Genomic DNA, 23,642 nt, shown 5'->3' with positions numbered 1-23,642 from the left:
GGTACAAAGCCTGTTACCCAGAATCCACATGTTCAGATAGCACACATAGCTCAGGAAGTTTTCAACAGAAGTTTTATGTGGTCTACATGGACCTCAGCTTCTCCAGAGGTCAATTCAAGACCTCAGTTTAAGAGTGATCTCCCAGTCCGAATTACCCTGTGGAAGAACCATCCACCCAGAGTGAAGGCATCCTAGGAGACTAGTTTCCTAACTTTAGCACCTACTCTAGTTATTTAAAATTAGATGATTTAAAATCAAATGTCCTCCAGCCATAGAAAATGTGCTTAGAGGCTATTATCCCTTTTGTCCTTCTCAACTGGTTATTAAAAAAAGGCATAACTTGCTTTGGGTGCTTACTGGCACAGCATGCATAACAAAGCCATTTACAGATAGCGTCCGAACTGTTAGCTCTATTGCTGCTCTTCCACCTTTAATAGAAATCAGTCCCTTTAGAAGGTAACACAGTAGGAGTTTGTTATGACATTACACGAACTCCTATTGCTGGGGCAGAAAATGGAGCATACTATTACATCATATAATCAGCTAGGTTGGAAAAGACCTTTAATTTCATTGAGTCCAACTGTTACCCCAGGACTGCCAAGACCAATGCTAAACCGTATCACCTAAATCATAAATACAGTGCAAGTATTTTGTTGCTCATTATTTGAGGGGGGGCAGGGAGAGACCTATTATTTTAAAATGAATAAAGGGGGTGGGTTCAGGTATTTGTATTTCAAGACCTGGAGATGCCCTTCATTTTCACCCACACCCAGGAATAAATGTGAGCAGGAAATTTCCCCAGACAATTCACACACCTCACTTTCAGAGATCAGGCCAATCTCCACACACCTCAACTCCACACACCTTAACGGGTAAGGAGATGAATTCAAAATGCCACAGGATGCTAAAGAGCTGTAATGGCTTTATGCTCACTAGGAAGATCTAGAGCGAGACCATTACATTGATTTCACTAAGATGCCTTAAGGGACTGCTGGCAATTAGGACTTGTCTGTCAAAAGTTAAATCAGAAAGTGCAAGGTTCCCCTGCGAACACACCAATTCCTGGTTATTTTATTTCACTTTCAGTAACTATTCCAAAATAACTTCAAGCATAGACTAGTTTCCAAATCATAACCAAACCAGCTATTTTTAATTTTCCTCTATTAGTTTCAGAAGAGTGTATATGTGCAGAAATCTATGGCAATACCCTGAAGAACATAAACCTGAAGAGACCAAGGTGTGATACAGAAAACTCATCTCCTGAGAGTGAGCAGAGGACTGTATGACCCAACAGGTCTTTACAATGGTATAACAGTAAACAAATACACAAAAAATGGGAATTCACCACAATTATACACAGTGTCTCCCTATAATGCTCACAGTTCAGTGTTTCATAAACTTCGTCCTCTGTTTAATCTGAATTCAAATTTTCATGTTTTGATACTATGAACAGTTTCCAACAGAGTAAGCAGAAACCACTGGCACTTAAGGCATGGCAATCCCAATTTGTTACAAGATCTATGCCAACAAATACTAAGAATATGGAAACTAAACATTCAGACTGCTGTAAAGTAATCACATTGTTTTGTACACTACAGAACTGTATGTCAAAAACATTACCAAAATTTTATTTTAATAAGTTAAGTTTCCTACTAACCTAAACCAAAGAAAATGTTACTTCTCCTAAAGAAAAAAAAAACAAATAAGATTCTTGTGACTGTTCTGAACATCACAAGTTTCTTTTCCCCTCTCCCTACACCAGCAGCAATCAGTACACTGAAGCAAACAGATCAAACCTTTTCTTTACCATTTTTACCCAAAACCTGTAGTTTATTTGTCTTCGAAAACTATTGCAAAAATCCTAAGCAATTAAGTCTTACATGCATCTGTGTGTACATGCATCTGCGTGTGCACGCGCAAAATCATTTCAGAGTTTAACAAAAAATACAGCTGGCCAGTGGTAAGTGAAAAAAACAAAATCTTCACGTAGTTCATAAAAATGAAAGAGACATCAGGAATTGCTGCATAAGCACATATATGAATATTCAGAGCATTTAAATGCTAAAACATGACTTTGAAATATGAGCATATGAAATTATATGGGATATTAAATTTCTGGGAAAGGTAACAGCTGATCTAGAACTATGCACTTACTTTCCTCTTGTCTGTAAATAGCTCTGGCCACCCCTTCAGGAGTTTCCACTTAAATCTGGGTATGACCCTTTGTTTCTTTTCTCAACTTTATTGACATTTGCGTTTCTTCAGTATCCAAGGGGAAAGAGCTTTAAAATAGCTGAGGGATTTTTGATTTGTTTTTAGAAAAAGAGTAACAAAACATTTCTCTTTATAATTTTATCATTATAAAGGATGCCCCCCAATTTATGATGTGTGTGCCCTGACTGTGCCTTATATCATTCTTAAATGAAAACAAGAGCTATGAAACTCAAACTAAAATAACAGTACTTAGTCCATCAGTTAAAAAGGAAAATCTTAACATTGCGTGCTACTACTGAGGTTGAATCTTCTCAAAAAGAGCTAGTTCTTGCTGAGGCCCATCTTTGCAGATCATGAGGATCTGTAACACAGAGGACTCATGCCTTAGCCCTTCCTAATGTCAGTTACCACAACCTGATCCTAATATTTAATAAAGAGCCCTTCTTGGATTTTATTATCAAGTCAGAAATCTAAAATCACAGAAATCATAATCTCAGTAAGGACAAACGCCTCCATTTGGGAAAAAACATTGTGTCTAACATAGCATATACAGATGTACTAAACCAGAATTTTCTAGCCTTGTAATTTCAAAAGCTACAATTTACGGAATCATTGCAAAAGAGTAATAATGAACATGTCAACCCCATAACATATATAATAAAATGCTACATTTTGTGGAGTTTTTTGTAAATTTAGTAGTCCTGCAGATGTGACATGGGAAACATACCCCGTAAGATGAAATAAGTACACAGAATCAGAACCTTGACTAAATGTACAATTTTTGCAAATGTACAGTTGGTAACATTTGGGATGACAGGAGACAAGTTAAACTAGCCTTAATCTTCATAACAGCAATATGAAAGGTTATAAAAACAGCTGCAATACATTAATTTCATTTGCCTGTTAATTTCACAGAACTATACATATAGCCAGTTAGGTACATGAGATTTCACAACATGGAAAGGGGATGCAGCTCCATCAAAAAAAACCCAACCAAAAAAAACAAGAAGCCCCAAGCCCCCAGAGACACACCACAGACATTGGCACGGGACTCAGGTGCAGAAGTAGATCCTGGCATTCAAAACAAGGACTTTTCAAGTTGTCAGCATCTCTTTAACTTGCTTCTTTCTGGACAGATTTTGGATAGATTTGAGGTTTGGGAATGAACATTGTTCCAATCTTGGTTTTTTTTTGCCACTGCAGGACAGGTAGTAGAGCACTGGATGGAATTAATCTCAGTTTAGTATTCTGAAGTTGCATATCTAACCTAAGGTAAATCATAGCTTCCAGAGTCTCCAGAGATGCTCTCTAGAACATGATTCATTCTACTTTCCTTAAATATCTATCTGAGGAGATTAATAGCTCTCTAGAGGTGCCCAGATTCCTTCCTTAAACTAGATGTCTAACTTTCACAGAGCTAGCATTGAGTGAGATGAATTCTACTCACTGTGTACCAAAATTACATCTTGTATCTGGAAAAGTTGGCATGAGAGCTCCAATGAAAGTATCAGGCAGCAGAAACAAGAGTCTTCCTTTTTTTTGTTTTTCTCCTCTTTTGGTATTTAATTTGGACTTTTGAGGACACAGGGATTGTAGAGGTATAAACTCCTACGCAAAACTGGTTTTCCATGCAAGTCCTGCTCACTAATGTACTTAATCATGTACATAATTTAAATAACAGAAACCCCACCTATTTCCATAGAGCTATCTAGTCAGACAACTCAGAATTCTGAATACAAGGAAGGACACTACTGAACTGAAGCCTTTAAAAACTGGGAAGTTGCTTTAAATGATAAAATTATCATATTCATTTTAAAATTACCAAAAGAGTGACATCTCTGCCTACAGGCTATCCCACACCAACTTCATACAGATAGTATGGAAAGCTCCCCTTTAGTTCTTTAGTTTAAGAACAGGAGCACTTCAGAACAAGCCTCTTTTTTTTTTTTTTCTTTTTTTTTTGGACATGTTTGCAATGGATTTTTTAACATTTGCTGCCAAAGCGCATTTTTTACAATGCTTCACAAAGACAGACAAGATCAAAGGACAAGATAAAAGGAAATGTAATATCCTCAAAAGCACAATTTAGGTAACATGACTGAGGGATGGTCTAGTGTTGGAGATGATGACCTAATTCCAAAATAATTAAATTCCTCCAACTAAGGAATCGCCATCATTCAGTTTGGATTAAATAAAACTGGAGTAAGTTTCCCTCTGTATGACTACTTCACAAGGAGACAGTCCGCAGTAGTTATCGGACTTTGCACTCACACTCTACAATACCCTGTAATACCTTTCACATGTAAACAAACCAAAAGGCACTTAGGCAAAGCATCACAGGAAATCTAGCACACCTCCTGCCCAGGCTTTTCCTGCTGCATGGGTGGAGAGGAACTCAGTCTCTAGGTACAGTAAAACAACAGTTGAAAACAGAACTGCCATGAAACACCCTTTGCTATTACATTCACATCATAAAAGTAATTCCTACATGAAAAACTTTGAGACTTATAAGTATGTACACACATACAAAAAAATCCTAGACACATACATGTGTGTATATATAATTTATGCATACACATGTATACATATACACACACAAGTATAAAATAGTACAACTAAGAAGACGGTGATCTATTTTTGCTTCTTTGTGATGTATAAGGAAGGTCTAAAAGCATGTTACTGTCTTTGCTCTGGAAATACTAGAAATGACAAGTCTGGTCTATGCTCTCTTTGCTGGAAGACTTGTAAAGCCACAGCTAAAAGAGCTTCGTACCCGCTGTTTGAAGTTTAAAGTCTACAACTACAGATGGAAGTCTTTCCCAATTATTTCTCAGCTATTTGAATTAATTGTGTTAGCAATAGCTGAGTTTTAAATAGTCCAAATAAAAAGCAGACTTCAATTTATCTTTCAAGTGACAAGAGGATTCCTGACAAAACCAATTTCAAACTGAAGGCACAATGGAAGAAAAAAAAAATCCTTTAGTATGAACAAAACATCAATTTAAACCTCCTTTATACTACCTAAAAAGCAATAGAGAATGAAATCCTTTACACATACATGATTACAAAACCTCTTATTTGATTCACTGATGCTGTAGATGTGAAACTGTATTATTTACCAGGTTTACCAGTTCGAAGGCACAATGGCTATCACTTCATCCACATCCCATTCTATTTACAGAGAAAAACAAGGATCATTAAGGAAAAAAAGGAGATAAATACAGATGCACCCTGAGAAGTGAAATTTCACAACAAAAGCATTTGTTTTGAAACACTGTTCTTTGTAAACTCCCATTATCTGAACCTGTGTTCTCTAAAACAATAATGTTTAATACTCAATTACAAGGAAAAATATTACTTGCAGGAAAGAAAAGTTAAAAGCTTAAGTTCCCAGACAAATAAATCAACCCAAACCTGATTGAAATAAATGAGGTCTCATATAGAAGCACACCAAAGCTGACAACTGTCAGTGTGGAAAAAATGTAAATCAAGCTAAAGATCTCTTGACAATGTCCAGTTTTCTGGGGAAAGAAAAAATAAAATGGAATGGCATAATCTAGTTGGAAATCCCATAGTGCCATCTGTGTGGAAGAAAAATCAAAAAGCCAACTGTGCATGCCCTTCTTTGGATCTGGAATTCCCAAAAGTTTCTGTAAAATTGAAAAAACTGATGAAAAAGGTCATTCTATAAGATTAGATAAATGTTCTGTAGCTGTTTCATGACATGGTTTATAAAGTATTGGCACCAGCACAAAGAGTTCGAAGTGTTCATTCAGGAGTCATGGAGATTGTCAAATCTTCAGTGATTCATAGCAGTCCTCTAGTAGCAGTCAGCTATTTACTGCATAAACTGAAGAATCCTTTGCCAGTGATATTCAGTGCAATAATGTTCTTTTGTCAGACAAAATAATTTTCTTATTATTCCAGTAGGTAATAAGTGCCATCAATACAAGAACAGTGGAATTAATATCAAATGACAAGCTATATTTCATGGTCCATATTCACCAACACTAGCTATAAAGATAAAATTCTAAACTCAAGCTGTACATAGCAACATATTGTAGCAGTGGTACTCAAGGAAGAAAAAAAAAATAAAGGAAAAAAAAGGAGAAAATCCTCATCAAAGAAAGTGCAAAAGGAAGAAACCTTCAGAATTTGTCCATTGACAGTTTTCCGTCTTCAGAGGCTGAACAGTGCTAAAGAGAGTGCAATAGTACTTTGACTGATCACCTCTTGGAAAACCAAACCAAAAAAATCCAAAACCAAACCAAATCCAATGCTAATGTTTGGTGATTATTAAATCACCAAATCACATTGCCCTTGTTTCAAACCCACTATACTATATTTTCACTGATGTTTTACTGAACAAAGATGTTTGGTTTTACACTTGACAATAGATTTGATGCCAGTGTAATGCATTACCCTATTTTTCATGGTACTCTGCATGATAACCAGATGTGCCACAAATCAAGTCTTGACCGTGACAGAAATTTGAAACAAAAATTGCTCTGGAGTTTTCTACACATTACCAGTTATGACACTAAGTACCTGGCTCCAACTTTATATCCAATACCAAGAAGCATCTGGCAATTTTCCCTTTTGATTCTGCTCTAAGTTAGGTGGAAGACTCTTTCATTTATTGGTTGTGTCACTTAGGCTGGACTGTAAAGCATCACAACATCTATTTCAGGTGAAGGAAGGGAGAAAAATGTATCAGATGCAATTCATTGCCAAAAATCCGAAGACGACAAAGTGTCTTTTCAATCCATTCTTATAATCATAAATAGGTTTTCAAACAACTAACTATAGGCCAGATCATAACGTCTTATGCTGCAGACCAAGCGAGAATGCTACAGTATCTATGTATATACAAATACATTTGTAAACATTCATATATACACATACAAACACTTATACATAAAAAGGAAGCACCCATTTTTTCTTACTGCTAAATATTGAAATTCTGCTTCCATCCAGATATAAACAGAATTTATTGTGTGTAACACTCTATAAAGGGACATTTAAGACAACATTATTAATTTCCTTCTCATTAAAGCCACATAGATGGCTGGTATTTAAAAACATGCAGTGCCACCAATTAATACAGAGTTAAACAATTCTTAGGTGCAATATCAACTCTTTAAGAAACGCACAATTTACTTATATGTATTTTACCCATTTATTTTTTTTCTTAGATAATTAATACTTTCCACTATTTCATAGCAGATTTATAGTCTTCTTAAAAAAAGTCAGCACAAATTCACAGGAAACAACTCTGTCAAATGCATTTCACAGCAGCTTAAGTAGTGAGTCACTGAGTGAAACTCTTTTTTATGAACACATTAGGAAAGTTGGCATTCAGTTCTAGGACAACTCTATTGTCAATCTGTGAACAGAACGACACATCGAGTAAAGAAAGATCTTTACAAGACTCCAGCAATTTTCTTAAAGATGCAGGGCTTACCATCCTTGTCCCTGTTCAAAAAAACAAGAAAAAAAGAAACAAAGCAAATTGTAAAGTTATTGAGAATAATACTTTCTTTTTTTTTCTCTTAAAGCTACTTGATAGTGTGTTACGAAAAAATGCTACTGTAACACAAAATTTATTAAGACATGTGAACCTGGAGAAGGAGAACCATGCCTTACTGGAACATCTGGAAGCCAGGCAGGCTACTCTGGGTAAGTGAACTAAGCCTGGATGGCTATAGTGGGATAAAGAAAGCTCTCCTGGCTCTGTAATTTATACATCCAACATGACTGCACACACCTGTCAGTAGACACGTCAACTTACATAGCTCCACCTTGAGCTGAACTGCACCCCTAAAAGCCACCTAGCTCAGGATCTTGTCTATGGTCAAGGCCAATATTATTTACAGAAAAAAAAAGCCAAAAAACAAACAAACAAAACAAATAAACCAACAAAAAACCCCAACACAACAACAAAAAAAAAATCCAAACAAAAAGAAAACCCAACCCAAAACCCAACCCCAAAACCAACAATCGCCCCCCACATAAACATTAAACACACTATTAACTGTAATAATTAAGGGGCAATGAATCACAAATAAGCAGTGAGAGATCACGCCCATTAAACTATTTCCACATCATTTATAATCCTGTGGACATCTTCCTGTTCCCTCAAGGCTGCCTGTTTTCCAGACTCTTTTGCATCTCAGATGACCCCTGTTGTCTTCTTTCTGCACTAATTTAGTACTTTTAAAATTGGACAACTAGAGCTATACAGTGCAGTAAACACAGAGCCAGTAACTCTAAATGAGGTCTTAACGGTGTTTTCTCCATTTTTTTTCCTAAAATATCTTAAAATTCTCTTTGCCTGTCAGAACGATGCTGAGCAATGAGCTAATGTTTTCCAAAAATTGTCCACAGGATCTCTTTCCTACTGAACAGTAACTAACATAAAGTCCCCTTCCCCTGTATTCTTAGTGAATGTTATTTTGCCTCATGCAATAACTTAGCATTTGATGGAATGTTTTCTTCCTGCTTTATCATCTGTTTACTAAATATCAGATGATGACGCAGGATAAAATCATTCTGTATTTTTTTAGTGTTAAATTCTTCAGCTTAAGATTTTTCTACCCTGAATGGCTGCGCATTACCCTCTGGTAACGCATTATCCACCCCTTTGCCTGGATTACTTATAAGCAGGTCAGTACAGAACCTCAGTGACTACAGTAATGACATAATTTCATTGTTCTTGTCCTCTATCTTCGAAACACTCATAACCCAGAAGAAGACAGCTAAGTCACAAAAGCAGAAAAACCTTGGCTGAAGCTTTTGAAAATCCAAACCTTTATGGACTGGATCATGATCATGAGGAACTCCAAGGAATTCTAAAAGACTGGAGAGCATAACTACGCTATCCTCACAGGGATGCAGCTCTCCCTCAAAATATCATAATGGCCTTCATGTGCACCAACTGACTTCATGGTTGCAACTGGTTTTCACAGAGCAAAAGGTGATCTTACTGTTTTGAAGCTTCTAACCTGCACCTTTTAGAGAAGCTTTACCCATGTTCATAACCCTTCATTTCTCTAGTGCTAAGGCTGATGTAAGTGACAGACCACACACCAGAACTAAGATTTCCACAGCTCTGTATTTAAGCTCATTTAGAACTACTGCATAAATACTATTCAGCCCTAACTATTTATTATTGTTCAGTGTATTGATTTGTTCAAAAGCTTTCTGTATTGGCATTCCAATTTAAAGCAGCTTTCCAGGCTAATCTCCTGGAAAGAATGACTCTGATGTAGCAACCTACTTGATCCTCCTTGCCATGAACCCTAATGACAGACAACAGTTCTGCTGCAATGGCCTTCTTGATCTAAGTAATCCTTCACATCTGGAGTATCTATCAACCTCAGTAACTCTCCTGTAAACCTCTTTTAACATATCTGAAAATACAGTTTTAGCATTTACCTTTACCAATAGTTCCTTAATATCTCATACTGCCTTACTGTGATTTTGTTTCACTTTTTAAAGTTCATCTTCCCACTTTCCTTCTCTGAACAGGATTTATTTCGAGAAAGATGCCTCTGTTTTTAGTAGTCTCCTGTACTCTTCTGTGTAAGCAAGGGGGTATCTAACTGTAGTCTTCACTTCTTTTACTTCTTAAATTAGTTGCTTTGAGACATCATTTAACATCACCCAAAAAACAGTCTTTCCTATCATGCCCCCAGATTTTACTTCACCTACAGGGAGGTAATCAGAGCTTGTCATTATTATTGTGACTTTTAACTCCCTTATCATTACATGATCACCGTCACCACAACTGTCTGGTGGTTGATGTAACAGTCCCTATGGCCATATACAGAAATTCTGTAATACACTTTCAATTATTCACTTTGCTTGACCATAAATTTTACCACTGTCCTACCATCAGGATCTGCTCTACCATCCAACTGAAACTCTAAGAACAACATATTATGCTACTCCTGGGTTCTTTTTACCAAGCCTTAAAATTGCTACTGAATCAGCACCTTCATTTAAAACCAGTCTTACTTACACATAACAGCTTTTACGCTTCAAGATTCAAATGTGTGTTTCTACAAAAAATGCCAGATCTAGATGCCTAGCCACAGATTTTTTTTGTGTAGGATGTTCTTCATCCCTTCCTACCTGAACTTCGACAGTTCTTCTACCGTTTCGTCTAAGTTACAAATCCATTAAAGATCGCAGTCTACGTAGGCCATCCTAAATTGCATGTTTTACTGCACCTGTTTCTTTTTTCCTCTTCAGACTTACAATTTTATGTTAGAGAATATCTTTTTTCAAAAAGCTAAAAAACCCAGCAACCTGGCTGGGGTTTAGTTAGTCAAACCACAGGATAAGCAAGCATCATCTGCAGTCTTACTTTTATTTATACAATGTACAATTAGTGATGTGGTTTCTTAAAGCACATTCAAAAGCACTTCTGAAGAGTAATACATGTTTCCTTTGCTTTTGAAAGACTGACAACATATGCTGCTCGTTACCCATATAGTGCATTCTTCTAGAGTTCAGAGGCTTTTGGACCTTTGTTACTTACAACTTCGCTTACATGGACTAATAGGCCATTTCTGAGAATAAATAAATAACCAGTATATTAAAATATGTTATTTAATTTTGTTGTTTGGCATAAAGGCACTTCTGAGTAATGATTTGTTTACTAGAATGATTATGTTTATTGCCTGTAAATTATTTCATTTATACCATATATCAAAGTCTTCAAATTGTAGAGCTGTTTAGAAGAGCTGTGCACGACTGCTATAAAACATGTTACAGCCCTGATCTCTAGGGCAAGGGATATCACTACACATTAAATGATATTTAAGAGTAGAGACCCTGAAAAATATCAAGCACTATCCCCTCAAATGTTCTTACTTTTCCTTTCCTTAGAGCATCCAGACCAGCCTTTTATTCCTTACATTTTATTCAATCTATTGCCCACAACTCAAATTCAAAATTTTAGGGTTCTACACATTTTCATGTTTGAATTGACTAACTACGTGTTGATGCTCTCAAGATAAAGCTGAAAATTTTGACAGCTGGCAAGGGGGCAGTTGGGTTTTCTGTTGCTCAGGAAGGTGTGGGAGGTGTTGGTATGTAGATAGGAATACATGAATTTTGTGTTAACAAGGGCATCTACTTTTCATTACCCTTTTTGTGCAGGACACAGGCAGTCACGAATTTTGGGGAGTGAGGTTAAGATGACTTATTCTTCACCCTTGACAGCAGCTGGTAGCCCCACAGCAACCGAACAAAGTAGCTGATGTAATGTACAAGAAAAGCTTTTGGCACTGCCAATTCAGGTTGTCATCTGACTTGTCACATTGCTCAATGCTGATCACAGTTTGAAGACTAGTTTTTAACTACAGGTCTAGAGGTGTCCACAACTTTTGATAGCCTGGATGATGCACTCCATCACCACAAAACTGTCAAATGATCACAGTTGGATCATTCTACGGCAGGGTAGAAACCTGCCATGTCAGTCAGTGGAAAAGTTGTGGGCAGAGAAGGAAATGATACTTGTAAGCAGGCAGCTCTGTATGTAATGAGTAAAAGAAACCCCAGAACTAAAATCTTCAAGAAGCACACCCTCATATACTCAGTGACATGCATCAATGCTTCCTCTTCCAAACTGTATTATAATATAGCAGATACAGATCCAACCCATGATTTCTTTTTTTTAAACAGAAGTTTACTTTCTGAAGTATATATTACACACCACAAACACAGCTACCATCAAATAATGCTTTATATGAGCCAATAAGTTTGGGAATTTTAATCTTGTATGGAGTGCTCTGATTATGTAACAAGGGAATTGCCAAATGATAATGGTAAAGGACATATGGGTAGCAAGCCACAGTACCTGAAAACAGCATCCAGGGTATATATATATAACATACATTTTGTAATACTTAAATGAAAGACCCAGAGTTCAAGATTTCTATCAGAGGCTTGGACTCTTCCAGTCCTGAAGCTATTGTGATGATAAATAATCTATAATCAAAACAAGAAGTTTTCCCTGACAAGTTTTTAAGTTCTAACAACTGCAGAGAAGCCAGGCTAGCATTGTCAGCTCTGGTGACTACGGTGCAAGGTATGACATTCTGATCCCTACTTAGTTAAGCATAAAAAACCTTAAGCTTTTAAACAGCTTGCTGAAGCAAAAGAAATTCCCTTATGATGGGCACTGCTAACCTATCAGCAACTCTCCTACACCCTTTACAAGGCATGTACAAGCCAGATATTTCTGTACTTCGGAGATGACAAAGGATATAATGAGAGCACCTCTCATTCTTTCACATCACAGAGAAGACCCACTGTTCAAGGTTACTCTTGCAAAGCTAAGCACTGACCTCAGGCCTCTAACAGCTTCAGACCTGTTGTCACACTCATTCAAAAGTACAAAAACATATTAAGCATTTCTGTAGCTTATAGTAACAGGATGGCCCTACATCAGCTGTGAAAAGTTGGAGCACATACAGAGATTTACGACTTTCTTGGTACTCCAACACTATGAGAGACTAGCTCTTTAGATTAGACAACAAAGATTTCTGCACTTACATGGGAACACCTGGCAACTCTGCCTCCAGGTGACCTGCTGTGGTTCTACTTGACAACTCTTCCTTTTAACCACAGGCTGTAATGATTCCCATATTCAGACAAAGAAATGAACACAGTTTCTTTGCTGTTGACAAAAAAGCTAAGTAACTCACTCACACATATTGTATCATGTTGTACTGACTCATTTACAGCAGAAGACAATATTCTTTCCACTCTACCGAGTATTCCCCTGAAGGAAAAAGTGAGGTCTGGAAGACAGATATTAAGGTTTTTTGGTAAGATAGAATCACAGAATAGTTAGGGCTGGAAAGGGCCTCAAGATCATCTAGTTCCAACTCCCCTGCCATGGGCAGGGACACCCCACACTAAACCATGTCACTCAAGGCTCTGTCCAACCTGGCCTTGAACACCAGCAGGGATGGAGCATTCACAACTTCCCTGGGCAACCCATTCCAGTGCCTCACCACCTCACAGTAAAGAACTTCTTCCTTATATCCAATCTAAACTTCCCCTGTTTAAGTTTTAACCCACGACCCCTTCTTTTGGACAGTTTAATTGGATATCCCCTGGAAAGCATTTATCTGAACACAACATGCTGCCTCACTGGGAAAGGTTTACTACAGGTCCACTTGACTCAGGAATATAGGCAAGCACACAGAGAATAGAACAAATTCCTTTTCCACATTCATGTGTTATTTTTCCACAAAAACGTCAGCAAGACGTCAAACTAAATTCAAACGTGAATTCAAATGCTGAAGAAGCTTGGCAACAAACCTTCACTGCCAGCAGAGAGGCAACAGAAGTAGCAAGACTATCCACAGGATTTAACACAGCCAAACTATTCATTGGGCAGCCTCTGGTGTAATGAAAAGGTCAGACCACTTTGTGGGCAGACACAATGCCGTTGTAACAGAAATGCATGGAAGTGGGTGGTCAGGGGAACATACGTGTTTATGAAAGACTTCATTCACCATGGCGTTTGGAAATTTTTCATGTCTGAAGAGGGAAATGTGATGTTGATAATCTAGCTACAAAGTAAGATTCCTTAAGGATACACAAAACACATTACCTCCTGTGGACACACACATCAAGTCTCTACAATGTGTATTAAGTGGAGTTAAGTTTCTAGCTGTTCATCTTTTCTTCCCATGCTGGTCAGAAGGCAACTTCCTCAGAGATGAGTAGAAACATATTTCATGATAGAAGAGTGTACTAGCTATACTGGAATGACAATCTGAAGGCATATGGTAAATTTTTTGTTATGAGAAATGCCAATAGCCTTAAACTTGCTTGAAATGTTATTCAATCTGAGGTCTCTCAGTTCTTTACAGCATCGCTCTCAAATGTAATATTTTCATTTAAAGTATTAAAAATTGAAAATACATGGTGCAGTTACTTTACTTCCTTTTATTTAAATCTCCCCTTTTCAATTAGCCCTATGAAAATAAATCAGTAAAAGCACGAAGACATTTCTCCCACACTGATGTCACAAATATCCCTGCTGTCCTACATTATTTTAAAAAGAAAACCTCACATTCCACCATAAAAAGAATAAATTTAGTATCATGCAAAACTGTATTCTAAGTCCTTCCTCAAGAGCCCAAACTGTATTTATATTTCTAAAAATATTTTTAACTATAGAAGCTGTAGAGGATTAGAAATTCAAGGTTTGCTATACCTTTTGCCCCTCATCACTTCCTTCCCACCTTACTAGAAAGTGCATTTTAAGTTTTGCTGTTAATTACCTTTTCCTCTTTAATGAGTCAAACTCACTTCTTGGTAAAAGTGACAAAGAAATTCAATATTGATTGATATATCTGTATGGCGTAAAAGCAGAAATCTGTTTATTGATCACAGACTCATTCTATAAATACACTTTGTCATGCTTCAAAGGAATAAAACAACAAAAGCAGAAACAAGGTTAAGAAATTGAATCTTTTGATAGAAAAAAAAAGACTTCAGTGTAAAAAATAATGGTCATGAAACTAAAAGCTACTGAAAAAATCTTGCACTTAAATCTCAGTTTAAGCAATTCATACTAAGTAGTCAAATTACACGGTTGGTACAAATACACTGGATTCTGAGTCAGAAATACACTGCAGTGAGTAACTTTTTTTTAAATGTTAAACCATAATTTTAAGAAATATTTATTTAGAAATATGTCTAGAAGATGGTTTTGTCTTAAGGACTCTTTAACTGCACAAATTCTGAGACACAGTAAGATAAAAAACAGTATTCCCACATTTTCTTACCTAATATATCCAGCTGCCGTAAATGCGTACAGTTAGCAGCAAGTTCCTCAATGTCTGTGTCACACACAGACCTGTTGGCTGTAAGAAAGAGCTTTTGCAGGTTTGGGAGTTTACGTGCAAGGTTTGTGAAACAGCCTGTACTGCTCTGTAATGTAGGGCACCAGCCAAGATCAAGTTCCTCCAAAAGCTGGCAGCCTGATGCCAATTCTGCTATTCCACTTTCAGTTATGTTTTTACATCTCCACAAATCCAGACTACGAAGCTTTTTGCATTTTGCTCCCATCATGCTTGCTATAAGATCATAGTCTTCAATCTGCAAGGAAAGCAAACAATTTGTCATATATACCATCTTTCCAGACATACATAGGTGCTTCAAGATTTGCTTGCTAACACACCTACAGATCTGTTTTAAGCATTTGTCATTTCTAAAGAGCTCTGAAAACTATTGTATAGTAGAGGTTTCATTTTTAAAACAACAAAAATAAAATAAATTTCCTATCAAACCCCAGATATAGGTGCCTTTAATTCACTTAATACTAAGGATCAGTGAAAAGGCGGTGAAAATTTTTTTTTTTCCTCAGAATCCTTCTCCTCACCTTTTTTCCATAGTTGTTTTTCTTTTAAAAGACAATTAAAACTGATTTTTATGACCATAGGCACTGCAACCATAACCACATGCAGATTAAAGAACATGTCTGTTTCCATTCTGGGCTGACCAGTTGCTGCATCTTCTCATGGAAGTCTTACTAGTTACTTTGGGCAAGCCAAAAGGACTGAAACAAAGGCCAAACATACAGGCAGAAAAAATGAAATCCACTATCAAAAAACATAGGAAAATAAGGACTGTTGAAAAAACAGTCAACACTGCCTTCCTCTTCTGTCCAAGAGTCAAAGCATGGAAGGCTGAGCCAATTCTCCTTTATCACTTGCTTCTCTGGACAACCCCAAGCACTAATATAGGCTGGACAAACAATGGATTGAGAGGAGCCTTGAGGAGAAAGACTTAGGGGTGTTGGCTGGTGTGAAGCTCAACACAAGCTGGCAGTGTGCGCTTGCAGCATGGAAAGCCAACCATATCCTGGGCTGCATCAAATGAGCATGTCCAACAGGTTAAGGAAGGTGATTCTGCTCCTCTACTCTGCTTCTGTGAGACCCCCTCCCTTCAGCACCACATTCAGCTCTGGAGCCCTCAACATAAGAAGGACATGGATCTGTTGGAGTGAGTCCAGAGGAGGCCATGAAGATGGTCAGAGGGCTGGTGCACCTCTCCTATGAAGACAGAGAGGCTGAGAGAGTTGGGCTTGTTCAGCTTGGAGAAGGCTCAGAGGTGACCTTATAAGGGTACTGCCCTCCAGTACCTAAAGGGGGCCTACAGGAAATCTGGAGAGGGACTTTTTACAAGGGCATGTAGGGATAGAACAATGGGGGGATGGCTTTAAACTCTAAGAGGGGAGATTTAGATTGGACATTAGGAAGAAATTCTTTCCTGTGAGGGTGGTGAGACACTGACAAAGGTTGCCCAGAGAAGCTGTGACAGCCCCATCTCTGACAAGTGTTCAAGGACAGGTTGGATGGGGGCTTTGAGCAACCTGGTCTAGTGGAAGGTGTCCCTGCTGCTGTGGTTTAATCCCTAAGAAGGAGAAAAGTGACTGCTACAGCTGAACCCTGGACACCTGCCCATGGCAAGGGGCTGCAACTAGATGATCTTTAATATCCCTTCCAACCCAAACCATTCTATGATTCTTGAACTACGAGGAAGATCAGCTAAGTCTCCTTTAGCCTCTGGCATGTACATGTAGTAGCTCAGTTGAGTGCCCTGCGAATTGCTGCTGTTCCTGTATTCTCTTTTTTTAAATCATCAGTGTTCCCAGCAAGTCTATGATAAGTGGCTTTTACTGAAAATATTTATCTTGTGGTACTGTAAGGGTCAGACACAAGCGTTAATCTGCTAGAAATGATGATTTGGTCTGAATAAAGTAAGTTTTGATTACTAGTTTTGGAAAGAAAAAAGTGATTACGCATATAAAGGAATGCCCAAAAGCTTAGGAAGAAGTTGAACAAGTGTGAGAAAGCCTACAAGCTGGTTTAGACCTTCTAAACTAGTATATAAGACTTAAGTATATGGCTAAACTGCATTCATCTTGGACCCTTTAAGAGAGTATAATATCAGTCTAGCATTTAACATGTCTTTGTGAAACATAACCCCAGCCTGGGTTCCAAAGCAAGGGTTTGCACACACACACATACAAACCTATGCACCCTGAGTGGTGTAAGTACTCACCATGACGCAGCTGCCCAGGCTGAGGTGCTGCAATTCTGAGCAGAAGTTCAGAATACTGAGCAGGGCTGTTTGCTGCCACAGGGGAACACATCAGAAGGAAATATGGAAAGTGAAACAAAGAGAAGAGGTCAATTAGACATTAAAGGCTGTCACTGCATTTCCTGAAATACAGCTCAAAACTCTGTTAACGACACCACAAATGTCACTTAATGAGTCCCTGGGTACTTTACCCATTGACTGGCTTAAAGCAACGGTAATCGTTACAAACCTTTATGCAAGTCACTTTGGATGTGGTTTTGCATTGCCCTGAAGATACCTATATACTCATGACCTATCTGCTCATTTCCCACAGGAAAGCTGCTGAAGAAGCGTGGCAAGTTCAAACAGGCAAGGCCTGCCCAAAAACACAGAGGGCTGACGACATACCAGAAGAACAGCAGAGGCTCTGACATTCACTGATCAGCTATGGCCTGATGGAACTGCCAATAGAGGGGCACAGCAACAGGACCGAGCTGGTGACTTTCATGTCAAAGGAGTCTCTATGCTGACAAGGATGCTGACAACCATTGAGCACCTGTCACTACTAGCATGCAAACTGAAACAGATATAATGTGCATTTTACAGTCATGTTCCTGCCATTTAACATGGCCACTCTTTTCAGAAAGTACAGCACACTGCTCGGCCTGAAATTGGACTGGAGCATCAGATGCATCTTACAAAAGTACAATGTTGTTCTGTTCCACAGCAAAGGAAACTTCATGAGTTTTTTGTGTTTCTAAGATACAGAAAAGACTCTTCGGCATTGTCTGTAGCCATATTTTGCTTTGCAGTTTGAAATACAGCGCAAAAAAGAACACGGTCTGGGATTCAAATCGCAAATAGATATGCATCATACCTAATACATTCATCACTTTGTTAGGACTTTGTAATCTGTATGAGCTTGAAATCAGGAGTAAGTTTCACAAAATACTAACAACACAACTGTGGATTTCTACAGGATGCACAACAGTCTCTAATAGAAAAAAAAACAAACCCCAAGCGATATGCAAGGGACAAAATAACCCTTAGCTAATAAGAGGAATTCCTACAAGAATATTATCTAACAGTATTTGTATGCACGGGTAGCATAATTTATGCAGGTTGTTTGTTTTTTTGTTTTTTTTTTTAAATACAAATTTACCTGTTTTCAGAAAGTTTACAGTTTCATAGAATAGAATCATAGAATCATTACGGTTGGAAAGGACCTTAAGATCACCTAGTTCCAACCCCCCTGCCATGGGCAGGGACACCCAAGGCTTCATCCAACCTGGCCTTGAACACTGCCAGGGATGGAGCATTCACAACCTCCCTGGGCAACCTATTCCAGTGCCTCACCACCGTAACAGGAAAGAATTTCCTTCTTATATCCAACCTAAACTTCCCCTGTTTAAGTTTTACCCCGTTACCCCACGTCCTGTCACTACAGTCCCTAATGAAGAGTCCCTCCCCAGCATCCCTGTAGGCCCCCTTCAGATACTGGAAGGCTGCTATGAGGTCTCCACGCAGCTTTCTCTTCCCCAGGCTGAACAGCCCCAACTTCCTCAGCCTGTCTTCATACGGGAGGTGCTCCAATCCCCTGATCATCCTCGTGGCCCTTCTCTGGACTTGTTCCAACAGTTCCATGTCCTTTTTATGTTGAGGACACCAGAACTGCACACAATACTCCAGGTTAGGTCTCACAAGAGCAGAGCAAAGGGGCAGGATCACTTCCTTCGACCTGCTGGTCACGCTCCTTTTGATGCAGCCCAGGATACGGTTGGCTTTCTGGGCCGCGAGCGCACACTGAAGCTGGCTCATGTTCATTTTCTCATCAACCAACACCCCCAAGTCCTTCTCTGCAGGGCTGCTCTGAATCTCTTCTCTGCCCAGCCTGTAGCTGTGCCTGGGATTGCTCCGACAAAGTTTAATGCTTTATTTAGTTTCTTCAGTTATATTTCTAATGAAACTTGGCAAGAACACGATCCTTTGTCATACCACTGCAAAGACATATTTGATTCCTTGAACTGAAAGGCTGGCAGACACAAAACAGGGACATAGTATAGGGTATTCATGGAGACCATTTCAGACATCTAATTTACATGTCTCCAGTGAGCAACTGGAAACACCCAACACTTAACATGTATGGAACTTCAGCTTCCAACTTGTCCTTCCAAGATATGATTTATCAAAGGCAGCCTAAATGTAGACACTACACATGTATCTCTGCAGAGGTCTCGTAAAGCCACTGTCTGCTTGTCTGCTTTAGTTTCATTCATGTTTTTACAGAAAAAGGTAGCTAGGAAATTAAGCACAAGCATTAAAAAGTCATTATTAAAGAGGCAACACTTAAGAACACTTTAAAGCTAGTAAATGTGAATATCCAGTAATGTACTTATTGAGCAAATGCTTCACTGTGATCATTAAAACCTGAATAAACAAGTAACTCCAACAGAGTAAGACACAGTCTTTACTATTTAACTTGGTGCAAGCTATGAGCTTTAGAACTTACTCAGGTGTAAAAAATAAAAGCAAAATCCCCAACCCCCTCTCTACAAACCTTAAATACCGAGCTAAATAAATTAGTCTCTGACTGGACACATTTCTAAAGAGGGTTTCTGCAGGTATTCAGGAGATTCTGGAGGAAAGCTGAATACCTTCCTGCATTCCACCATAGTTTTTAGTAATGGTTTCCAGACCGGAATTTAAACACTGGCCTGAAAGGATTGGAAACAGCAATATCTTTCTTTAATTAACACACACAATGTGAAAGCGGACTGTCACTGTGAACAGCCTGCAGGGATGCAAGATCAATTCCATACATTGTGTCTTCAGAGAGGAGTGAAATAGGTAAGACGACTAATATTCATAGTTATCTTGATTAGATAACTGAGCTATTTTTGTCAACTTGAACAGTAACTTGACTCATCTCAGAATACCTTTTTAATTCCTCTCTAATGTGAGTGTCCTGGGTTCAGCAGTAGCAGTCATGTTTCTCCTCCTTGGTAGCTGGTGCAGTGCAGTGTTTTGACTTTCGGCTCGGGAACAGAGCTGATAGAGATGTTTTGGTTTGGCCAAGGACTTTGTGAGCCTCATGCTCTGCCAGGGAGGAGGGGAAGCCGGGAGGAAGCAGAGACAGGACACCTGACCCAAACTGACCAAAGAGGTATTCCATACCACAGCACGTCATGCCCAGGATGTAACTGGGAGTTAGCCGGAAGGGCTGGGAGACGGCAGGGTTGGAGGAGGTATCGGTCGGAGCTTGGTCGGGCTTGGGGGGCGAGTTATCGGTCAGCTGGTGCTGAGGTGTTGTATTCTCTTCCCTTGTTATTTCCTTTATCATTATTATCATTGGTGGTAGCAGTAGTGATTTGTGTTATACCTTAGTTACTAAACTGTTCTTATCTCAACCTGTGGGAGTTGCATTCTTTTCGATTCTCCTCTCCATCCCTCCGAGAGCAGGGGGAGGGCAAGAAAGGGGGGGAAGTGAGCGAACGAATTACCTGACTGGGTTTAAACCACGACAGTGAGGCAGTCCCTTCTGTATTGATGTGCACCGAGTCCACATTTTCAAAGGTGTTTTCACAACCCATAAACTTTGAAGTATTATTATAAACAATTATTGAAAAAAACCCAAACAATTTAAGAAAAAGCACTAGGAATGTGGGTAATAGAAGGAAGACTGGTAGGACACCATGTTGTACCATCATAAATCATGCCAAGTCAAACCCAAGTGTAAACAACTATTTACTCAACATAAATTATACTGGCTATATTAATTCCTCTTCTGGGGCACACACATGCCTGCATGCAACAAATCAGATTTCTTTCAGAAGCAGTGTCTGTTCTGTAACTGAGGTGGGGTTTGCATATGTCAAGAAAGAAGAAAAAAACCCTTTGTTCGTGCCTACTTGTGCCTCAGTCAATTCAGAATCCAGGTGGCTAAAGGCATGAAAATAGCAGAAGAGAATGGCAGCTCACAGAATCCATATGTACTACATATAGAAGGACTATCATTGTAATAACCTGTCTGTTTCAAGCCATCTGTCTCTACAATTCATCTCTCTGACTTGCAATACAAGATGAGTGATAACACTCCTATTTAAGCAAAGGAGAAGAGCGAGGCAATCACCCAACCCTGAAGCTGTAACATAGGCCAAACTTTGATGTTAGAGTGCTTTACAAGAGCATCTAAGAGGCCACCTAAATTCTGGATCAGTGAGCTTTAACCTGGAGTCTAATTTCACTTTCTCAGCCAAACAGAGACAGTCAAACCAAAGACTACCCATGCAATACCATTCTTGAGCCTAGTAGCCAAGACGTGCATAGTTTGGAGATATTCTGACTTTTCCCTGAACCAAAGGTAAGGTTTGGTTCAACAAACAAAAACCCACAAAAAAACCCCACTCTGAAAAGAAACAAAAGCTACCATTTTTTGTGGAGTAATGTATGCACGGCTTTAGTGTGGTCTAAATTTCTTCTCCCATCCAAGCCAAAACAAAAGCTACTAAAGTAATCAACTTTTATGAGATAGCATAGACTACAGGAAGAGTCCAAAGGGACCAAATAAAATGCTTCATTCCAGGAAAGGTGTTTTCAGATGAGGAAAACATACAGCATAGGAGTTGCTTTAGGAGAGAAGACTCTTGATATCAAACTGATCAGAAGGATATGATACTGCTGCTAAACACAAGCTTACAGAGCAGATTCCAGATATGTTTTAGGCCATGGCAGTAAGCCCTACACCTCAGGAAATGAGAGCAGACTGCTTGAAGAGTCTCTAAAGTCTTTGAACAGGTCAGACAAACATCTGCCAGAAAGCACATCAACAGTACTTATCCTGCCTTGGACAAGAGATTAGATTATTGCTTGAGATCCTAACTCACTCCAGATGAGAGGTCTGCCCAAACATGAAAGTCTGTAATATAGGGCAGTCTGGAAGACATTTATGTGTTGTGTATGCTTCAATAGCTGATACTGGAATAACTTGTATTCTACCTGTCTTTTTAAAGACCTTAGACATCACATGGAAGTTTTGACTTAGACGTTTCAAGAGTGTTGCTGGTTTGCACAGACAACCCATCAGTGAAGAAACCAAATACTGGTGTCCAAGTAATACACTTAGCAAGACTGAATCTTGCTTGACCTTTTTTTCAGGACTTTTTGCATTCATGATGCAGCAGGAAGTACAAATCACTTCTGATGTTAGTATGATAAGGAAAGCATCCAACAGATAGCCTGAGCTCAATATCCGTTCAAATAGAAAAACCTTCTGTCTGTGGCAGATATGGCACACCTGTGAAAGATGCACTTCGAATATTTAGTCATTGCAGTTTCATTGTCAAATACTCAAAGACTAAAAAACAACATGCAAAAGGTGTAAAAGAAATACAACTGCACTATAATATGGCTATCACATAATGGCTGCACTATAATAAAAGGCATGAAAATAAGATTAAAGGAAGAGCTAAAAAACCCCAACATTTAACCTTTAGGGTTGGGGCAGGGAAGAAACAGTCTGCATCTTTTAATAAACCTTTTTATAGAGAGATCTTAAAACCAGCTTTCAAAATTGGGGTTTCTTTTGGTTTTTTTGGGTTTGGGCGTTTCGTTTTTTTTTTGTTTGTTTGTTTGTTTTTTATGCTGGGAACAAAGGGCTGTCTTCTCCCCTTCTCTGAAGAACTGTGTCTGACATAAGTTGGGAACTCTTCCAGCTGCTCAATGAAACAACTTGAGAGTCTAAATCTTTTACAAAACTTTTATTCTCCTGCAATTTCTTGAGATTTTCAGTGAGGTGAATGCTGAGAGTAATCTTAAAGTCTCATTAAAGACTGCTTCCTCTCTTCTTTAAATATGGTTTCCCTTCCTTGCTATGTTTTTAATCATAGAGTTACTATTCTCTAGTTAATCTCTTTGTTCAAGAAAACTCACGAATTATGCAGGACTTAAATTTGGGCTTTTCTTTAACATTAAAAATTAAAGTTAGGCATAAAAAAAAAAAAAAATATCCTTTAATACCCATTCCCCCCAATTACATTATATGAGAGGACAAAGTTGTATTGTTTTTTCTTATAATTTCCAAGTGATGATCTAATTTTAAGCCCTTCCTGACTCATCCCCCCAGAAACTCTGTCGCTTCCACTTTACGTTCAAATAACTGTGTAACATTAGTTGCAGGCAGATATCAGATAACATGCCTGCATTTGCAAGATCACCACAATAAGAATACTGCATTTTTTCTACAATACCAAAGAATTAATAATGTTCCTAAAGACTACAATTTCATTTTCGTACGTCCGTTATTTCTCTCCCCA

General features: G+C 38.5%; 1 protein-coding gene across 6 annotated transcripts in view; it reads right to left on the bottom strand.

The window, feature by feature from the left end:
* Window positions 1-2,312: 2,312 nt before the first annotated feature.
* The window catches only part of FBXL4 (F-box and leucine rich repeat protein 4), a 63,547-nt gene continuing 42,217 nt past the window's right edge, over window positions 2,313-23,642 (bottom strand). For all 6 annotated transcript variants that reach the window (XM_061460248.1, XM_061460247.1, XM_061460250.1 and 3 more), the window contains exons 7-9: window positions 17,314-17,385; window positions 15,033-15,345; window positions 2,313-7,689 (exon numbers count right to left, since the gene is read on the bottom strand). In XM_061460248.1, coding sequence (XP_061316232.1) covers window positions 7,526-7,689; window positions 15,033-15,345; window positions 17,314-17,385 — 549 coding nt within the window. In that variant the 3' untranslated portion in view covers window positions 2,313-7,525. The remainder of the gene's footprint in view (window positions 7,690-15,032; window positions 15,346-17,313; window positions 17,386-23,642) is intronic.

The sequence above is a fragment of the Pezoporus flaviventris genome, unplaced genomic scaffold (genome assembly GCF_033815535.1).
Source record: "Pezoporus flaviventris isolate CSIRO_AGI_PZ_B2104156 unplaced genomic scaffold, CSIRO_AGI_Pfla_v1 ptg000031l, whole genome shotgun sequence".
NCBI lineage: Eukaryota > Metazoa > Chordata > Aves > Psittaciformes > Psittacidae > Pezoporus > Pezoporus flaviventris.
The sequence above is the reverse complement of the archived record's forward strand: the minus strand, read 5'-3'. Positions and strand labels throughout refer to the sequence as shown.